General features: G+C 35.2%; 1 protein-coding gene and 1 long non-coding RNA gene across 7 annotated transcripts in view; both read right to left on the reverse strand.

The window, feature by feature from the left end:
• Positions 1 to 15330, reverse strand: part of LOC125681912 (translation factor Guf1, mitochondrial-like) — a 34615-nt gene that overhangs the window by 12072 nt on the left and 7213 nt on the right. For all 4 annotated transcript variants that reach the window (XM_048922176.2, XM_048922178.2, XM_048922179.2 and 1 more), the window contains exons 3-4: positions 14862 to 14970; positions 14619 to 14767 (exon numbers count right to left, since the gene is read on the reverse strand). In XM_048922176.2, coding sequence (XP_048778133.1) covers positions 14619 to 14767; positions 14862 to 14970 — 258 coding nt within the window. The remainder of the gene's footprint in view (positions 1 to 14618; positions 14768 to 14861; positions 14971 to 15330) is intronic.
• On the reverse strand, positions 83 to 14601 carry LOC125645744 (uncharacterized). Of its 3 annotated transcripts, none has more exons than XR_008800369.1 (3): positions 13543 to 13603; positions 9815 to 10185; positions 83 to 4858 (listed from the first exon to the last, which is right to left on the reverse strand). It is a non-coding gene; the product is annotated as an uncharacterized LOC125645744 (long non-coding RNA). The 3 variants fall into 3 exon arrangements; XR_008800370.1 differs by having other exon boundaries at positions 13234 to 13561; XR_008800368.1 differs by having other exon boundaries at positions 9815 to 14601.

Below are 15330 nucleotides of genomic sequence, written 5' to 3' on the forward strand. Positions count from 1 at the left end.
TGATTGATATATATATATATATATATATACTTCTATGATTATAGACTCCCTCGTTTGTCAATACATGCTGTACGGGCCAGACTCGGTAGTAATTCAACCAAAAAGTATGATAAATAAAATCAAAATTCTGTATAATGCAGTGCCTAAAAGATCTAAAACAAGTATTAATAATTATATACATTTTTTGTATTACTTTTAAGTTTTTTGTTGACTTTTGATATAGATAAAAATTAGATATCTTTGTAAAAAAAAAATGTTACGCGATATCTTAATTCGATCCACTCCAAAAGGTAACATTTTCATGAGCATTCTGTGTAAATGTAACTACATAGATGTGGCCTTACAGAAAACTTTAATCAAACGTTGCAAAAACCATAAATTGTTTGAAAATCCGGTGTATAACACCAGTTTATATAACTTCAGAATCAGGATTTGCTCCAGATTCCTTCATATACTGTTACAAAAATATCTACATGTTTATGATATGTACATGGAAATTATGTCAATTTTGACTATCATCTCACTTTGAAATATGAGGACAAAATTGTAATAGAAAACCCCCAAAAATCACGATTTTCCTTCATCTTAGATATTTTTGTTTAGAGATTTCGTGCTTTAGGCACTCATTACGTCCTTCCCTTGGATAATTCCTGGTTTCGCTCCCGCCACATGCCAACAACTAAATATCCGCTAAACGTGTTGGACCCCCCCCCCCCCCTCCCACTAAACACGTCTGAAACACACTGAGGACAGGGATGACCAAATTCAAGGGAATATATTACTTTCTGTTTTTGTTCAAAAACTGGACGTGTCCTCTCATGACTTTTGTAATACAAATTCACCAGGATGATTTTTAAAATCTTAATGTTTTACATAAGCTCAAATAATTGAAGTCCAATAATATCCATGTGGTGGAAATATTGCTTGCAAAAATTAATTTAGAGCTCTGTATGAATGACTTGATTATCTCTTTTAATTCAATAGATCTTTTTAATTATATATACAGGGCTATTTCATAAGTAATTAATGCGCACATCGTTGTTTTGTTTTTAAAAAGAGAGCAACAATTCAATTAAAGAAATCATTCATTCAGTTGTGGATATGTCGAATTAATTAAGGATTATATCTCAATTAGAATTACTTTCACTAACATAATTATTGCACGCATCAATTTAATTAATGATATCATTAATTCAATAGAAGAGAGCAATAATCCATTTATTGCGCACATTAAGTGATGTTAGCATTAATGAATTATTGCTCTCTTCAATTGAATTGTAGCATGCATTAATTCTATTGTTGGTATCATTAAATTATAATTCATTTGAGGAGAGCAACAATTAAATTATTGTGTGCATCAATTCAGCGGAATAAATAATGATATCAATAATTCAATTCAAATGAAGATAGCATTAATTATTTGAAGAGATCTTTGATTGCAATGTTGCGTGCATGAAATGAATTAATAATATCTTCAAATAATTAAAGATATCTTCAAATATCTGAGTTTGTTATTTTGGCGCTCCATAGATCTAAAACTATTCCTAGTGGATTCCAGTGCTTTCTGACTCAAGACATCATACCAGTTCTTGCCACAAATGAATCTCACCATACAAGTGATCTAGCCACCTCTCTTTTAATCTCTTCATAGTATTCATATACCTAAGAGGATTTTTCTCCTTGAAAAGGTGATATTTAAAAATTTGTCACTCTTTAAGGAATTTTATGATCCCCTAATAGTATGTACATGTACCATGGTAATTTCTGAACTGTTCGGTGAAAATGTTGACAATCAAGAATCAGTCACTGGTTATTCATGTGAAATTTAGCTATCTCATATGAATAAACTCTTGATTATTTTACTACAATGTACCATATTAACCAATTTCGGAAATAATTCCTTATTTGTCTTAAATTTTGATTTGATATAAAGATCGAGCAAACTGAAACAATAAACCAAAGTTCACATTGAACACCAGTGAGGCAATCATATACAAATATCAAATTCATATATCATAGAATTCATTAAGATATTTGAATTATTCTAATCTTTTAATGTTTCATGGTAGCAATGAAAACAGCAGGTCTTCTATTCTCAGTCATATATTTTATTATATAACAGGGGATATTACATGTACAATTAGTAAATATATATACATCATATATGTAATTGCATGTGCGAGAAAAATGTATACATACATACATAAGTAATTCAACCACAGACATATCCATAAATTTACATTTAATACATTGAATATGTCCTTTGATTAAATAATCAACAAAGATGGATCCAATATATGATAATACATGTATTTGTAAAAGAAAAAAAGGAGTTCCATTTCTCATACAAATGATATAGGTAGAAATATCAAAATCAACAAGAGGCCCATGGGCCACATCGCTCACCTGAGTCATCTTGGCCCTGCTGTTTTGATTTTTAAATGCTATTTTATCAATCTTTATTCTCATGAATAATGTGACCCAAACCTAGCTCTAAAGAACACAACATTACTAAAATGAAATCATATAAGACAAAGATATGACTAGCATGATATTGCTGTTCTGGATAAGACCAAGGTAAAAAGTCGTAGGTCTTGGTATGATATGAAAGACCTTGCCATAAGTAATCAATATACAAAACATAAAAGCCCTATCTAAAATAGTCCTGGATATACTTAATACGTTATACTTTCTTAAAAGTATGTCAAACTCAGAGTTCAGGGTCACAAGGTCAAATAACATAATATGATTGATTGTTTTAACTGTTTTCCGCCGCACTCAACAATTTTTTCAGTTATCTGGTGGTGCCCAGTTTTTATTGGTGGAAGAGAGAACCCAGATACAATGTACCTGGGAAGAGACCACCGACCTTCCGAGAGTAAACTGGGAAACTTTCTCAATTACCGGTGCGAGCAGGATTCAAACCCGCACCAACCAGAGGTGAGAGGCTCCTCAACAAGATGAAAGGTTTTATCATAAGAAATTCATAATATATAATATATATGAAAGATCTACCTTAAACACAATGTAGTTCAGGACATACTGAATAGGTCAGATTTGTTTTGCCATAAAAATTGTATATACAAGATATGAAAGCCCTAGCTTAAATAGTTCAAGAGATATCTTTAAAGAATTTTCCTTTATATCAGCTAGCATATAAAACTTTGACCCCCTATTGTTACCACACCATAACTCCTGGGGAAATGATTTTAACAAACTTGAATATGCACTATGTCAAGAAGGTTTAATGTAAATTTGTGTGCTTCATACTAAATTTGAAAAGAATTCCGTTATTTGAATCGTAGATTGATCGCTGTGCGGTATCTTCATCTTTCAGTTATAGAATTTAGTTAAAAATGTTCAATTGTTAATGTCGACGGACTACAACAGATGCAGATCAATAGCAATATGTCATCTGAGTTTACTCAAGTGACCTAAAATTGTATAATTTTTCTAAAGCTTTTGAAAATTGATAATGCTATAAAAGCCTAGTCTGATCCCTTACACCCCATTTCAATAGTTAAGCGTAAAAACAGACTGGTGGGGATGGGGACCAAACTTAAGAAAGCTGTGAGATTAGTTCAATATTCAAACCTACAGTATTTGAATAATAAGTATTTAACCCAACTGGGATGATTTCATCCAAAATATTTCACTAAAAATATTTGTGAGGATATTAGTTCACACAGACATTATGTTTCAAAATGAGTATGAGTATGGAAATGAACTGGGGTTCAAATTGACTGGCTACTTAACATGGCTACATCAACAAAGAAATTGAAATCACTTGAAGCTGTTTTGGGGTTATATGTGGGTTTAGAAAATATTTGAAAGTATGTTTGGAAACAAGTATAGTGGGAAAATATGTTGGGAATTATTTAATATTAAATTCATGAGACAGCGATGCAGGAATGCAGTGATAGAGGGACTTAAACATGCACTTTTTTTCTCTGCCATAAATTGAAGTTTTTTTTTATAAGGGGTTCATCTGAAGCTCTCTTTTCAAAGAGCTACGGTTCTGCATCTAGTTTTTGAGGAGAAGATTTTAAAAGATTTTCCTTGTATATATTTCACATGTAAAACTTAAATCCCCTATTGTGACCCCCACCCTACCCCTGTGAGCTTTTTACAAACTTGAATATGCACTATATATGAATGTAAAACTTTGATTCTCTATTGTGACCCCACCCTAACCCCAGAGACCATGATTTGCACAAAACAGGAACCTTTCGTGTGAATTCAACTTTCCTGGTCCAGTGGTTCTTGAAAAGGTTTTTTAAATGACCCCACCCTATTTTTGCATTTCCATGATTATTTCCTTTTTGAAGGGTGCATGACCCTTTATATGAACAAACTTGAATACCCTTTATCTATTGATGATGCATATCAAGTTTGATTGAAACTGGCCCAGTGGTTCACTCTGGAGAAGAAAATGAAAATGTGAAAAGTTTATAAACAGACAGACGACAGGCAAAGGTGATCAGAAAAGCTCACTTGAGCCTTTGGCTCAGGTGAGCCAAAAAAGTATACAAACATGTTTAATGTTAAACTTGTTTGTTTTATTGCTAAACAGCTCCATTGCCAGCATCTACCCTTACTGAGCTTCCAGTGTCAGACCTTGATATCAATCATCATCACTCATTTTGACTATCCAGGCCAAATTAATCTTTTTGCAAGGGTGAGGCCTGGCTGTCCTGTCGAGGTTGAAGTTTGTACTTCCACACTTGGCGACCCAGTGGATTGATCCTATCCAATCCTGTAAACTCTAGGTCTTGTTCTAGGATCTCATCCCATGTCAGCTTTGGTCTACCTATGAAGTTCTTTTCTGTTGATAACGATGCATAACATTCTGACAAATCTGCAAAAATATTTAGAGAAGTGATTAGTAAAAGGTCTTCATAGAAATAGCAATAAATGTATAAATAGATAAAAATCATAATTTCTATTTCTACAAAGTAAGTGTTTATCAAATGATCAGCTGTAAATTACCTAGGCTGTGTCAAGCTGAATGAGCTAGTTTGTGCAGAACGAACAAAAATTACACCAAACACAGCGACACCTTTTGGAAATTTTATTTTTACAAACTTGAATCTGCACTACAGAGCTGTATGTCAGGAAGCTTTCATGTAAATGTAAACTGCTCTGGCCTAATGGTTCTTGAAAATTCTCTATACTTATTTGAATGTAAAACTTTGATCTCCTATTGTGGCCTCGGCCAACCTTCCCTGGGATGCATGATTATGACAAACTTGAATCTGCACTATTTCAGGAAGCCTTTACGTAAATTTGTATTTTACTGGCCTTGTTATTTTCCTACTTCTTGTGAAGATTTTCCCTATATATTTGTACATGTAAAACTTTGATCACCTGGTGTGGCCCTATTCTACCCCAGGGGGTCATGATTTGAACAAACTTCAATCTACACTTGTTCAGAAGCTTTCATGTAACTTTCACATCATCTGGCCCAGTGGTTCTTTAGAAGAAGATTTTTAAATGACCCCACCCTATTTGTGCAATTTTGTAATTAGATCTTCCCTTTGAAAGGGGGTGTGGCCCTTTATTTGAACAAACTTGAAAGCCCTTCACCAAGGATGCTTTTTGTCAAGTTAGGTTGAAATTGGCCCAGTGGTTCTTGAGAAGAAGTCAGAAATGTGAAAGTTTACAGACAGACGGACAACAGGGAAAAAGAATGTTCAACTTCAGTGTTACATGAAAATGTACTTCAAAATCACTCAACAACAATTATAATATTGCTGTATGGAAATTTTCTGTCCAAAGAAAACAATGTAAAAAAAATGATGTAATCTACACTCTACAGCAACATGTGAGAATAATGAACGTGAAATATATATTCTGAAAAAAAAAAACAAGAGATGTTTGTAAAACACATATGCCCCCCATGGTGCAAAATTGAAAAGGGTTATACACACACCTCATTTAATTGATAGTATTATCATCAATTCAAAATATTGAGCAGACAATATCTTCCTATGTCAAGAGTGAATTGACCATGTGACCTAAAATTCAATAGGGGTCATCTACTCCTTATGCTGTACCAGTGTACCAAGTTTGGTACGTGTCAATCAAACAAATAATTCTTAAAATATAGGAGACAATATATTACTATGTCCAGTTCAACTTTTGACTTTTGACCTCAAAATCAATATGGGTCATCCTCTCCTGAAGATGTACCAGTGTACTAAGTTTGATGTCTGTCAAGTAAAAGGGTTATCAAGATATTGAGTGGACAGTATATTACTATGTCCAGTTTGACCCTTGACCTTTGACCATGTGACCTCAAAATCAATAGGAGTCATCTTCTCCTGAATATACACCAGCGTACTATTTAAAGTTTGATGTCTGTCAAGCAAAGGGTTCTGAAGATATTGAGCAGACAGTATATTCCAATGTCCAGGTTGAACCTTGATCTTTAAACATGTGACCTCAAAATCAATAGGGATCATCTTCTCCTGAAGATGTACCAGTGTACCAAGTTTGATGTCTGTCAAGCAAAGGGTTCTCAAGATATTGAACGGACAGTATATTCCTATGTCCAGTTTGACCCTTGACCTTTGCTCATGTGACCTCAAAATCATTAAGGGTCATCTTCTCCTGAAGATGTACCAGTGTAACAAGTTTGATGTCTGTCAGGCAAAGGGTTCTCAAGATATTAAACGGACAATATATTCCTATGTCCAGTGTGACCCTTGACCTTTGACCATGTGACCTCAAAATCAATAGGGGTCATCTTCTCCTGAAGACGTATCAGTGTACCAAGTTTGATGTCTGTCAAGAAGAGGGTTCTCAAGATACTGAGCAGACATTATATTCCTATGTCCAGTTTACCCTTGATCTTTGACCATGTGACCTCAAAATCAATAGGGGTCATCTTCTCCTGAAGACGTACTAGTGTAACAAGTTTGATGTCTGTTAAGCAAAGGGTTCTCAAGATATTGAACGGACAATATATTCCTATGTCCAGTGTGACCTTTGACCGTGTGACCTCAAAATCAATAGGGGTCATCTTCTCCTGACGACATATCAGTGTACTAAGTTTGATGTCTGTCAAGAAAAGGGTTCTCAATATATTGAACGGACAGTATCTTCCTATGTCCAGTTGACCCTTGACCTTTGACCACGTGACCTCAAAATCAATAGGGGTCATCTTCTCCTGAAGACGTACTAGTGTACCAAGTTTGATGTCTGTCAAGCAAAGGGTTCTCAAGATATTGAACGGACAGTATATTCCTATGTCCAGTTTGACCCTTGACCTTTGACCATGTGACCTCAAAATCAATAGGGGTCATCTTCTTCTGAAGATGTACTGGTGTACCAAGTTTGATGTCTGTCAAGCAAAGGGTTCTCTAGACATTGAATGGTCAGTATATTCCCATGCCCAGTTTGACCCTTGACCTTTGACCATATGACCTTAAAATCAATAGGGGTCATCTACTCCTTAGGATGTACCAGTGTGCCAAGTTTGATGTCTTTCAAGCAAAGGGTTCTCAAGATATTGAGCGGACATTATATTCCTATGTCCAGAGTAGATTGACCCTTGACCTTTGGACCTGAAAAACAATAAGGATCCTCTTCTACTCATAACTAACCAGGGTTTGACACTAAGGCACGTCCGACCGACCGAGTCTACTAAATGATAGGTCCGGTCGGGTAAAATGTCGATTTACTAGTCCGACTGGTCATGTTGAAAAAATAAACAAGAAACTTTATTTTAAACCATAAGATATCTTATTTTTAACTTTAAAAAATAACTGTAAAGAGTTTGGGAGCAATTTTGAACCGCGTGATGACAAAATCTCTATTTTTAGTTCGAATACATAGTCGCTGTCGGAAGTGACGTTTTACATTTACTCTTTGTTAATGGGTTTAAAGTTATATTTCGGATAAATATATATAAACTGAATTTATTTTCATTTGAAAAAAACCCCAGTTTATTTTAATTGAATATAAGAAAGTGTCTATCACAGGGATCGAAATTAACTTTTTTCACCACTAGCAAATTTTAGCTAGTGGATTATTTTCCAACTAGCAAAATTGAGCTTTTACTAGCATTTTTCAATCGATTACTGTTTTACATGAATTTAAGAAAACAAGCATGTCTCTTTATCAAAATTTTGGGAAAATCTTTTAAAATCTCCTTTAAAGTGCAATAATAAAAATAAGATTGCGAATTCTTTCATTTAAAATTCAATGAATTATCAGACAACATACATGGTGCGGGTCATATGGTACACTTGTGCGGCGTACTCGCTGTCCAGAGATCTACCACCTATTAACAGCATCATGTGGATTGAAATCTTGAAGACTGTTTGCGCCAATTTAAACTATATGTTCAAAACTTTTGGAAATTTCATCTAAAAAAATTCTAGTCGAAAAGAAAACCCCGCGAACTCGAAGTGTTTGACTATAGAGTACAGAAGGACACCGCGTGAAATGGTGACACACTGTCATGTGTTGTTTTATATAGACACGGACGAGATCAATATGCTTGCTATTTAAATCAGACGTCTCTGAGACATCCGAAGTGTGTATGAAGTAGGCCATTGACTGAGATGACCTTGGCCTTAGTTATTTATTCGATCCACGTTTACTTTTTCAATACTTGTATATTCATTCTGTAAAGAGTTTCTATGCACAAGACAAGATTATTGTAAACTTCAAAGTACAGCCAATAAACCGAGGAAATCCGGGAAAAAGATTGGGCTTTTTTCACTCGCAAAAAGTTGCGATCACTTGTGATTTTTTACTCGCAAATTCAATTTTTAACTCGCATTTAGCGAGTATTTCCCCTTAATTTCGTTGCCTGTATCAAATGAATAAATTAAATCGTAAATAGCCATTTTTCGTTGTTGACACATGTGCGGGAATGTCTCGACTTCTCGTCCTCAAGGAAGGATGTTCCGAGAAAAAAAAAGGAGTAGATTGGGAAGTTTGAAAATAAAAGCACCAAATTGAATGACGAGACTAAAGATGTTTTTGAGACAATTAAGTACATTTTAGTTTAAACTTAACGTTTGTCATTTGAATTAAGTACTTAAATATGGAGAAACCATCAGGGTTTCTTTTCTCTGGAAAGTTGGTCAGGGCTAGTGGATGTAAGGTCAGGTCTAGTAAATATTATTTGAAGTAGCCCGACTGGTCTAGTGCTCAAGAAAGTAAATGTCAAACCCTGCTAACCCACATATGAAATATCATTATCATCAAGTGAATGGTTCTCAAGATATTGAGCGGACAACACATGGTCTACAGACCGACCGACCGACCAACAGGTGCAAAACAATATGCCCCCTCTTTTTCAAAGGGGGGCATAAAAATAAACTCCAACCACCTGCCCATTTTTATTTCCAAACAAAGATGAAAATCTAAAAAATAATTTTATGACTAGGCCAAAATAAAAAATGTGTTTGTTTCAGGTCGCCTGCCCGACCCTAAATATATCCACCGACCCTATTAATTTTTTTCAATTTTCCGATTTCAATTCATCGATATACGAACTATTACCCGAAATGCCAAGACATCTATAATTGTAATATTAAAACTCCATCACATACTGTGTATTTTGTCAATTAAACATTGTGCTCTGAACCCATTTTTTATCTGTTAAACACATTATATTACAACTTTAACTATAAAATTTTCATTGATTCGAAGGCACTTATTTATTTTTATAAAAAAAAATATTTAAAAAAAAATAAAATAAACCTACCTACCAACCCTTTTTTTAAAAATGAGAGGCGACCTAAAACAAACATTTTTTTTTTGGCCCTATGTGGCCTAAAATATTTTGTATACTTACTAATTTCAAAACTCGAAAGGAAATGTTATCCATGTGAAGCCATCGTGCTCTGTTCATCCTCTGGGGAAGACAATTAATTCTTTGATTTGCAGTTTGTGTCATGACTACACCATATCTTCTAATCTCGTCATACTATCAGAAAGTAATTTTGGCAGTTGGCAAGTGTATCAATGGTGTTACTTCTTCATGATCAGATCTTCTATACTGTGTCATATTCAGCATAAAGTAACAATTAAGGGCTATCATCTAGTTCTGAGGTACTGAGGAAGGGCTGTTTTTCTCAACACATAGCCTTTCTTCTGGTATTCTTAGGGATACTTTATTCATCTTTTAATTACATTTCCTTCTTGGAGATTAAAAGTTGAAGACCACTGAAAGAAAAAGAAGTGATTTAATGAATTCCATGTAGTTTATCGAATGTGCTGACCAGAATATTATCTAACTCTAGCCCCCCCCCCACCCCCCACCCCACCAAGCATGCAATGTCATACATGTATCTGAAATCAATACTTATAAAAATTAATTAAAATTAAAATCTTCAAATATACAATCTTGTTACACATCTCCTATATTTTTCACTTACGATAACTCTGAATTTTTAATAAGTGCGTCCTTTTGTCCACAAACTTTTAACAACCCCTCATAAACAATTTACAAATATGATATCAGAAATAATAATCTAAAAAATTATCCTGTTGTTCATAGATGCATGCCATCAACATTAAGAGTATAACAAATAACAAAAGCTCTCCTGACATTGTGCCATTCTGAAAGAAATGAGGTGCTTATACCCCCAATGACAGGGGGGTAACCCAGAATTGTGTCTAGAGAGCGGAATAATATATCTATGGAATTAACCAAAAAATTAGTAATAATTTTTTTTTAGCTATGAATTCATGTTAAATAAAGTGCACCGCCATGGCACATGATACGCCTGTCACATATTGTTAACAGTATAGATAGTACCCATTAAAACATTTTTTTTTTATATCACCTTAATTAAATGTCACAGTGACCTTAAAGTAGCATGTGACACACCTTCTACCTAAGATGCATTAGTTGACCAATTTTGGTGATTCTAGGTCTAATAGTTTTCAAGTTATGAGCCGGACAAGTTTTTGCCATATATGGCCATATCTTCTTAATGAAAAGTCACAGTGACCTGGTTTTAATGTGCGACACACCTTCTACCCAAGATGTATCTACAGACAAAGTTTGATGATTCTAGGCCTTGTGGTATTTAAGTTACGAGTCGGACACGAAAAAGCTAACAGACGGACAAGTTTTTGCCATATATGGCCATATCTTCTTAATGAAAAGTCACAGTGACCTGGTTTTAATGTGCGACACACCTTCTACCCAAGATGTATCTACAGACAAAGTTTGATGATTCTAGGCCTTGTAGTATTTAAGTTACGGGTCGGACACGAAAAAGCTAACAGACGGACGGACAGACACGCCATACCATAATACGTCCCGTCTTAAGACGGGCGTATAAAAATTGGTCATGGTAGCTCAGTGGTAACACAGTCTTCGACATTAACCAATGGCCTGATGCCCGAGGCCAGTAAAATCGGGATCGGGCTTCTTAAAATATTAAACCCTGGAGTCCGATGGGCCTGTAAATGTTTTCTTATATGTTCTGTATATATTACAAATAAAGCGTGATATTGACTCAGACTAAATGTCATGACTTAGTAGTCAAATTTCGCATAGAAAAATTATCAACCATGCTGCCTTTTCTGAAGTATAGGGAGGGGGCTCGTCCGGGAAATTCAAAACCACCCAAGCGTATTTCACAATCACAACCATCCGATAAAAAAACCCCCAAAAAACTGTCGTACGAGGAGAAAAAAACGAAAATTCATGCCCCATTGGACCGAGGGCAGTGTTCAAAATTAACCATAGACTGAGTATATGTCAAATGGCACTGGTCTATGCCAACTGTAATTGAGATAGACCAAATTGTCTATGCCAATTTTCTAGATTTAAAGCAATAAAGTTATCCAAGAGGGCCTTGCATGGTCAGTCGACGTCTGATAAACATTATGAGGAAAGGATGATATTACAGAAATGGAAAGAAAATACACTTTCTAAGTATATTAGAAGTAAATGAAAATGTTTTAAATTTGTGTTATTATTTTTTCAATGTTGTGGTCTATGCCAATTCGATGAGGTCTAAGTCATCTTATTTTGGCATAGACCTGTGGTCTATACCAAGTTTTAAACCAATTTCGAACACTGCGAGGGTAGGCCTTGGCTAACATTTAAAAAATGTTTTGTACGTGGTGTATACAAAACAGAGTTGAACATGAGCTGCTGATGTATCTGCGAGATTAATCAGTCTATGCGAAAGACATCGGACCGTCGGACCTGACCGATATGCAGTGCCTCAGGTCCGATGCATCATTTTTTACACCGGACCGGAATGTCAGATGTCTCAATGTCCGGTTTTGAGCTTTACTATCTTGATGCGGAGTTTGTTATAAGTAAAAAAAAATAGCACACATCCAAATACGTAAATGAATTGATTAAAACCGCATGGACTGTCTAAAGTATTATACGGGAAGGATTCCTGGAATAGTATTACTAGTATAATAAATAAGATTCACTTGGTTTTGCATTTTCACGTGTTTCACTTTTTTACATTAGGTTTTTCGGTCTGACAAAATTTGGTTCGGTCCGATGTGTTCATTGATTACACTGGACCGAATGTCCTGTGTGGTCCAAAAACTTTCGCATATACTGGATTAATATGTTGAAAAATAATATAATCCTTTTAATGTCAGTTGTTCTTTAACTATGATCATCTTGACCTGTATTTTCCTACAGTAAAAGAACTGTGCATGTGTCTATAGAGTAGAATCAGCAAATAACAAGAGATCAAATTAGAAAATAAACATTTTGGGCCTGCAAAATATTGTTCGGGCTTGCACAATTATTATACTGGCAGGCCCGAAGGGCCTGTACTTTACAAAGTTTTTCGTGAAGACTGGTAACAGGATCAAGAAATCATGGTTTCGAGCCATGCTTGTACTTTATTTAGGGTGAAAATGTAGGTAGTGAGGTGAATGCTCCATCATCATATTTAGCATTCAAAAGAGAAAGTTGCTGGTCTTTCAGATGAGACCTTTAAACACCACATGCATGCGTCTAAATGTGTGGCACTTCATACTACTGAAATATTCTCTACAGGTATTATACTAAAATCAAACATACACATACATGTATATTCATATACATGTTAAAAATCTTAATTATCATTTTAGAATTTTCTTCTTTTGACAAAATGATGCGCAAGTACATAAATGGAAGCTATGCCACTATATGTCATGACACTGTACAGCTTGATCAGTTGATACATCACATAAACAGTCACAGATGTAAACAATCAAGAAAAACTCAGTACACAACATCACCCCTTAATTTTGAATTGTAGCTGAAGATCATTCTGCCAAGATCGAAATGCAGGTTGGCAATGATTAGCGAGGGTTATATTATTCTTAAAAAGTAGATTGAAATCAAAAGTTAACTGCCAAAGTTATCAGGAGACAATAATCCATACATGGTTCGAATTTCCTCCACTGCCACCTAAAGTGCACGTGTAAACAACGCGTGTGACATGCACCACACCCCGACAGGCTACATTGTAAACAAGTAAAATGCATTCAGAGTAATAGTTTTACATATGATATTCTGTTTGGTTTATAGTCTTAGTAGATACATACCTATGCGGTACACCTGTACCATGTACGTACTGCAAGCAGTGCGGCGTAATGTACATTTGCATCCTCGGGGATTTCAAACCGGACAAAGTGGAACATGCCAATCCGAATACATATATATCTTTCGTTTTTATTTTTGCATTTTATTTATTTATCTATTTATGTCATGGCGTTGGGAAAAAAACTTCAAAGTAGGGAGACAGATGAAAAGGGGGATACGGTCCAATAATCCAAAAAAAAGTCCCGTGTGGAGGGGTGGGGGTGGGGTTGATTCCTAAGGACTTGGCGCATATCTATTTGTTTTTAAATGTGAAATTCTATCCAAAATCAATATGAATTTTTAGTATACAGAGTACATTAACTGCAAAGATTAAATTTTAGAAAAAAACCCAAACAGTTCACGTACTAGATATATCACTTTCATCATCGGAATTTTCAGTAACTCGGGTACTCTGTCGCTTGTACATAATTAACACGATCGGTATGAAACACCATTTAATCAGTCTATCTAATAAAAAACTCATTGTTAATATGCAAAAATTTTCTTTCAACCGTGTTTACTTACCTCAGATGGGCCAACTTCTTTCCCTGGAAAACTCCATTATGATGACATCACAAATTACGTCATTCAAAACAGAGCATGCGCACTTCGAAAGTGTGTAAGCCATGCTCGCAAGGAAAAAAGATGGACGAGTGCTAAATCTTTACACACCTGTTACACACATCTCATAAATCCTGTTAAGTAAACACTTCAGGATTTTGATGGTAGATGAACTATTTAATGATTTTATGCTGATTTTTATAAAAATCCAACTGAACACCACCATTTTCGTGTTCCTTTGACCGACCCCGTGTTGATTTACACGTGTGCCTTCTTATTCACTGGTTCAATTGACAGGGCTTACAAACACACACACACACACACACACACACACACACACACACACACACACACACACACACACACAGTATATATACACCACACTTTTTTTCCTTTGTGTTTATAGATAGTATAAGGATCAATGTTATGAACCTATTTTGTCATTTTCACAATACTTGATATTGATATATATCATTACAGGTGTGTCCACAAGATTGAGGAGGTAGGTTGTGCCATCCACATCATAGAAGAGACTGGCAGACTGCGCCTTCACTGTGATTCCTCGCTCTCTCTCCACCTGTAGCTTGTCCAACACCTGCTCATTCTTCTGGTTCTCTGGTATCACACCTAACAGATTGTAACAAATACATCAGTTACAAAGAATCCATTTTCATGTTGTTATTATAACATTTAACAAGCATATTGATGTAAGGATACACACCTGTGATTTCTAGCATCCGGTCTGCCAAGGTACTCTTCCCATGGTCAACATGAGCTATAATGCAGAAATTTCTAATTCTCTCTGGTGGAAAATCAGTTAGGTCTATATTCTGTAATAATTGTAAAAGTCTCATTGGCCACAATCTTAACTAAGTGATTAAAGAGGCATTAAATACCGCAGTCATGTCTATTGATTGACATAAAAATGACTAATACAGCTTTACATCACAAAACAAGAGCAATGCTCACACTGCAAAAGACATCAGTTCTGTGCAGTACATTCACTACTGCAGCAGTAATCAAAGAAAGGAAGAACATCCCTTTCATCACAAATGGCTCTGACAGTGTTCTTTTGACATTTTTGCAATATCAGAAAGTATCAATGAAAATTTACTTCAAAAATGACTTATTTACTATTATGTTGTAAGGTGTGACCGTTGAGTGGAGCGAAGCCCATTAACATCTTGCAA

Source organism: Ostrea edulis, chromosome 2 (genome assembly GCF_947568905.1).
Source record: "Ostrea edulis chromosome 2, xbOstEdul1.1, whole genome shotgun sequence".
NCBI lineage: Eukaryota > Metazoa > Mollusca > Bivalvia > Ostreida > Ostreidae > Ostrea > Ostrea edulis.